Source organism: Schistosoma mansoni, chromosome W (genome assembly GCF_000237925.1).
Source record: "Schistosoma mansoni strain Puerto Rico chromosome W, complete genome".
Classification (NCBI taxonomy): Eukaryota; Metazoa; Platyhelminthes; class Trematoda; order Strigeidida; family Schistosomatidae; genus Schistosoma; species Schistosoma mansoni.
This window is the reverse complement of record NC_031502.1, coordinates 58,900,471-58,906,470: the sequence shown is the minus strand read 5'-3', so window position 1 is coordinate 58,906,470 and position 6,000 is coordinate 58,900,471. Positions and strand designations below refer to the sequence as shown.

The following is a 6,000-nucleotide window of genomic DNA, read 5'->3' as shown; positions in this document are numbered from 1 at the left end:
ACTACCAAGTTTTATCTCCCCATTCCCGTAGCTATTTGATTAGTCCTCCTGGTCTCTCACACTGTCCGGACATTATATGTATCTATAAGAATCGTTTCTCCGGTTGTTGGAAGGAGCATTGACCTCATGACGTCAAAAGAATCTCGGCTTTCATCATGAGGCATCATAACGCTTGTAATTGAAGGTCCTTCAAGTCGGAGGACATAGTCTAAATGGTTTAAATTGTTTACTTATTTACTGATTATTTACTTATCTATTATTTGTTTCATTCTATGTTATATTTTTGGTACCATATAAAATTCTCAACACATGATATTTCCGGGAGTTTCCGTTTCTTGACGATAAATATTGGGTGATCGCCGGTTATATATTAGTATTTCAAAAGTCGACATCTTAATAATATTCATTGTTTTCAATGGGTATTACGAGCAATCACTATCTCCGATTGTATATTTTTGTAACTTGTACGCACCTGAATAGGTTATGTAATTTATTGACGTAATGGACCGGCAGTAACACTGTAAGAGTCACAGGTGGAGTTATTTCAATGATTTACCTAGTCTTAATACATCCAAAGTAAAAAGCATTCAAGCTTACTGCTTTTGTACTATACTATTATTTCCCTCTTGATTACAGAAGAGACTGTAAAGGATGGTCATATTTCTGTACATGGAGTTATTGCACATGTACCAATACCATTTGCACTTGACAACTCAAATTTATGCGAATTCGTCAGCCCAACGTGCCCTTTAATTCCATCCATAGGAAAATATACACACACGTATTCTTTGTATGTTAAGGCAATGTATCCATCAGTAAGTTAAATCAAATTTATCGTTTAATTTGCATCATATATACATGTATTTAAGGACAGTGTTTTATCCGCGGATACCCATTGTAATTAGTTAAGGATTCACTATTCGTAATACATTAAATTCTTGGTTGATAAAGGCATATAGCGTTATCGAGGAATTTGTTTACTGGCATTATAAACTACACACAGTGGGATGGTGGGTTAGTTGTTTGAGCCACTTGACCATAGTTTTGATAACCGTCTCACCTATTTCACTTTGTTGAAGAGGTTTAAATCGTAGTGGTGGTTACCAACACCATAGATAATTGTTTGTTCTTAACAATCGCATAATGGAAAACTGGGTCGGTTCTGATAGTCATTTTGACCCGATAGCGTGACCATAGATATCAAGGAACAGTTACTGGAGTCCCGTCATATACAGCGTATTTTAGTAGTTATTTTATTATAATCATTCGTGTACTCTTCAAACCGCCTGCATATGAAATGCATAAACCAATAGAGGGTATGGTATTTCTAGAGCCAATTATTCATGCCTTCCTTCTTAATATTTTTTGAAAAGGCGGCATTTCGGGGGAAGCTAGTTATCCGTAGAAAACGCTTTACTTCTGCATCATTACAGTATGTACACCAGTTAATATACTGATATGAATTGTCTTTGAATTTTATGTATGCAGCTTTTTGTCTCAACACTCTTTCAGACTGTTTCCCTTACAAATATGTTTTTTAAGAGGAAATCTCAAACATCGTCAACATAGTGCACTGGCAATAATTGCTCGTCGAGATAGGCAGTGGTTAAGTTTACGTGATACGTGTCCGAACCACATCAGTCGATGGAAATTCGCTTCGTTATCAACCTATTCGACACCTGTGGCAAGTACCCTATATCTAACATCAACATTGCTCACTTGATCATTCCACAAAAAAGTAAACAATGCTTCGAAGACACCTGCGACCAAAAAATTTGAGCCTACATATTTCCTCTACTTTCATAGAGCATGTTTCATAGTCATCAGATAGGAAATAGCGGATCTCTGGTCAGTGTACCCATTGGTTGATAGATAGGCATTTCGCCTGCGCCACAAGTGACCCAAACACCAACAGGACTTTCTGAATGTGTATCGACATTTCATTAGACACTGACCCACCAGGGGATGATGAAAATTATAATATAAGTGAAGTGATCGAAATTTAACGACTTCACTTCTTATCACTGTTTCAAACGTTGACTTAGGTCAGTCCTAAAGCAACATCTTGGATTATAAGGGCACGAAATGCACTCCAAACATGTTAGTATTGTTGCTCAAGGCTTCAAAAAAATGGATTTCGTCAGCATTTTCAGCGAATAAGACTATGTCACTCATGCATTCTAAATTGGTAAACAGACCTTCTGATAGATCGACCCTTCAAAGGTTAAATAAAGAAGATTATATTGATAAGAGGAAATCTATGCGTAAAAAGTCAGTCAGTCAGTCACAACGTAGAACTTCGTACGTATGTACATCAGTTCGAGTTGCCATACCACATTAGCACAGAGATTCAGTTGTCGATTCAAATCCCATAGTCGTAGAAGTAGTAAGAGTATAAGCATTAATGTGAAAGGTTAGGGTTTGAAGATGTTATTCAAGGAGTATAATACAGTGAAATAAATTTGGAGAGAAAAAAGATGGAGACATGAAGAATTCAGAAGATTAGGATTTGATAGAACACAAAGAGTGGATGCACCTTCGCCATAGCAAACGATTTTGAGCCATATCATTCAAGGTCTCTAACCATCGATTGCTATCATCTCGCGAATCCCAACCAGGTAGTCTACACCTACCAGCATGGCTCAGTTCACTTGTCAGTGACTTCATGGACTTGTGCCACGTATTGGTCTGGCCGCCCCTAGCTTTCTTCCAACCTACTCCTACACCATAAAGCATTGCACGTCGGGCAGTTGGTGGTTGGGCATACGTAACACGTGTCCCAGCCATCTCAACTGATGAATTTTCACTACTTCATCAATCGATTTGCCATCCCTGCATAGTACCCGTTTCCTAAAAACTGCATTACATACCCGGTGGCGAGATATCCGTCTAGCAACTAAAGGACGGGTTCACTGCGCAGCAGTTCGTTCCGTCCTACTTTATGGCAGTGAAACATGGCCGGTAAGAGTAGAGGATATTCATAGGCTACTAGTATTCGATCATAGGTATCTTCGAAGCATTGCTCGTATATCCTGGGACCACCAAGTAATTAATGCAATTGTTAGGAAACGGGTACTATGCAGGGATGGCAAATCAATTGACGAATTAGTGAAAATTCATCAGTTGAGGTGCCTAGGACACGTGTTACGTATGCCCAACCACCAACTGCCCGACGTGCAATGCTTTATGGTGTAGGAGTAGGTTGGAAGAAAGCTAGGGGCGGCCAGACCAATACGTGGCACAAGTCCATGAAGTCACTGACAAGTGAACTGAGCCATGCTGGTAGGTGTAGACTACCTGGTTGGGATTCGCGAGATGATAGCAATCGATGGTTAGAGACCTTGAATGATATGGCTCAAAATCGTTTGCTATGGCGAAGGTGCATCCACTCTTTGTGTTCTATCAAATCCTAATCTTCTGAATTCTTCATGTCTCCATCTTTTTTCTCTCCAAATTTATTTCACTGTATTATACTCCTTGAATAACATCTTCAAACCCTAACCTTTCACATTAATGCTTATACTCTTACTACTTCTACGACTATGGGATTTGAATCGACAACTGAATCTCTGTGCTAATGTGGTATGGCAACTCGAACTGATGTACATACGTACGAAGTTCTACGTTGTGACTGACTGACTGACTTGTATAAAATTCAATCATATATTTGATTAGAACATGAGTATTGGTATTATAGACTTATTGGGTATCCGAATATATAACTTCGTTGATTTGTTCGTACCTAGTAAATATAAATAGTTTACATTTCGAACGATATCAACTAATAAATAGGAATTTAATGATTTTTTTAATCTTAAGTTTTCCTCTTCTTTTCAGATCTCTTTAACGATCAGATGGGAATTACAAGATAGTTCAAATGAAGATATAGTTTGCGTTGAATTCCCTGTTCAACTTATATAAAGTACAATGTATAATGTAATTCATTCATTAGTCTAGTTAGTATGTAACAAACCATTGATCTTATATTGCAATGAGAAAAGGGGTAAAGTCATAAACTTTTCGAAAACTTATTTTTCATTTTTCTTTATCAGGACAATTCCTTGTGGGGTGTTCTTTAATAAAAAAAGACAGACAGTAATAATCATTTCTTACTGATTCCATTTTGGATGCGTTTTTTTGATTGATTAGTAAAAACCTTTCTATTATGAATATATATATAAATAATGGATTCATCTTGTTTTCTTAATAGTAAACAGGGAAGAGGTGCATATGTTTTTGATTAACCAATGTAGCATTCACTAGCTCAGTAATTCTGAGGTTCGAGATCATAAATAAGACATTGTTCTAGTATTATCCATAAGTTTAAATACAATCGGTTAAGTGCTCTGGCGCGAGACTGGTAGGTCCTGGGTTCGAATCTCAAGAGGCGGGATCGTGGATGCACACTGCTGAGGAGTCCCATAATAGGACGAAACGGCCGTCCAGTGCTTCCAGGTTTCCCATGGTGGTCTAGCTTCAATTGACTCATGATTTCAACTATGAAAATACTGAAATCTCTACAAAACCTCTTCTGACAATTACTAGTTTTATTTTTGTTCATCCCTCATATCAGTGTTCATTGTGGACGCGCTAATGAATGTGTCAACTTATGCTAGTTGATTTGTGGATGACTTTTTCTCTGTAATGTTAAGCCGAACTTGATATAAACATACTTGTCATGAATATGGCAGTTAAATTACCTGTCATTAAAGGTGGATGTGAGTATCGCTAATTAATTGGGTTTCGGAATGGGAAATATTTGAGTGCAATTGTAAATTCTTCATGATTTCCTTTTTTATGTAGCTAATTTATATTTCCTCCTTCAATAGCATCTTCGATGGCTAATCCTACCACCAATATTGTTACTACCTCTACCACTCTGGGGTTTTACTTTAATGATTTCATCTCTCTGTACTAATGTGGTATGGCAACTTGAACCGATGTATACAAGTATCAAGTTCTACGTTGCGCTTGACTGATTAACTGGTTCAATAATCTACAAGATGTTGAACTAGCTTCTATACAGTGCTCCTCGACTTTTAATCATTCCTGAAATGATTTCTATTCAAAGAATTAAAAGTGATTGATGAGGGGATTGTAACTAGACAAAGAATTAATTATCGGGTAGACTGAATCGACTGATTGCATTCAAAAGAGAATAGAATGGCTCTTTTTTAAGATTTCCCTCTACTTGAAAATAAAAATCCTTTAACTTGTTTATTCTGGTCAGCGTATTTTTTCTAGCAAAGTATTTTCTTACGGGAATACAATCAACGAGTTAAATGCAACTAAACTATTCGAACTTCGCTGATCACCTAGCTATTCGATCCAGCCATACATACTAACAAATGCAGGTCAAAACAAATAGTTTAGCACCAGCCTCTGCAGCGGTAGGCCTCAGCGTACACTACAGATCATCAGTGAACAATTAATTGAATGGAACTCGCCACTATACATCAACTCCCTCGATTATGAGAAAGCATTTGACAGTGTGGATAGAACATTGGGGAACCTTAATCGAACCTATGGAATACCCGAGAAGGTAGGTAGTCAACATCATACGGAATTCATACGACGGACTACAGCTCACAGATGCATTCCAGGTAAGAACCGGAGTCATACAGGGTTGCTTACTCTCTCTCTTCTGGTGGTTGACTGGATTGTGAAGACCTCGATATCTCAGTTGGAGTACGGAATAAAATTGAAAGGTTGGATGCAACTAGACGATTCTGGCTTCTCAGGTCACCTAACTCTTCTATTCAACACACATACACCAACAAATACAGATCAAAACAAACAGTTAAGCAGCAGCCTCTGCAGCGGTAGGCCTCAAGGTACACAAAGGAAAAAGAAACGTCATCAAATTCGACTAAGAGAACACCACCCCAATCACACTCGATGAAAATACTATGGAACAGGTGGAAACTTTTATATACCTGGACAGCAGAATCATCGATGAACGTGGAGGATCGGATGCAGACGTAAAGGCGAGGATTGGCA

The 6,000-nt window shown here is 37.9% G+C and overlaps 1 protein-coding gene across 1 annotated transcript; it reads left to right on the top strand.

Annotated features, from left to right (window-relative positions):
• Positions 1-3,837: 3,837 nt before the first annotated feature.
• Positions 3,838-4,189, top strand: Smp_194850 (niemann pick c2 (NPC2); the record flags this gene model as incomplete). Its single annotated transcript, XM_018790324.1, has 1 exon — positions 3,838-4,189. A coding segment is annotated over one exon (84 nt), but the record flags the coding sequence as incomplete, so codon positions are not given.
• Positions 4,190-6,000: the final 1,811 nt, after the last annotated feature.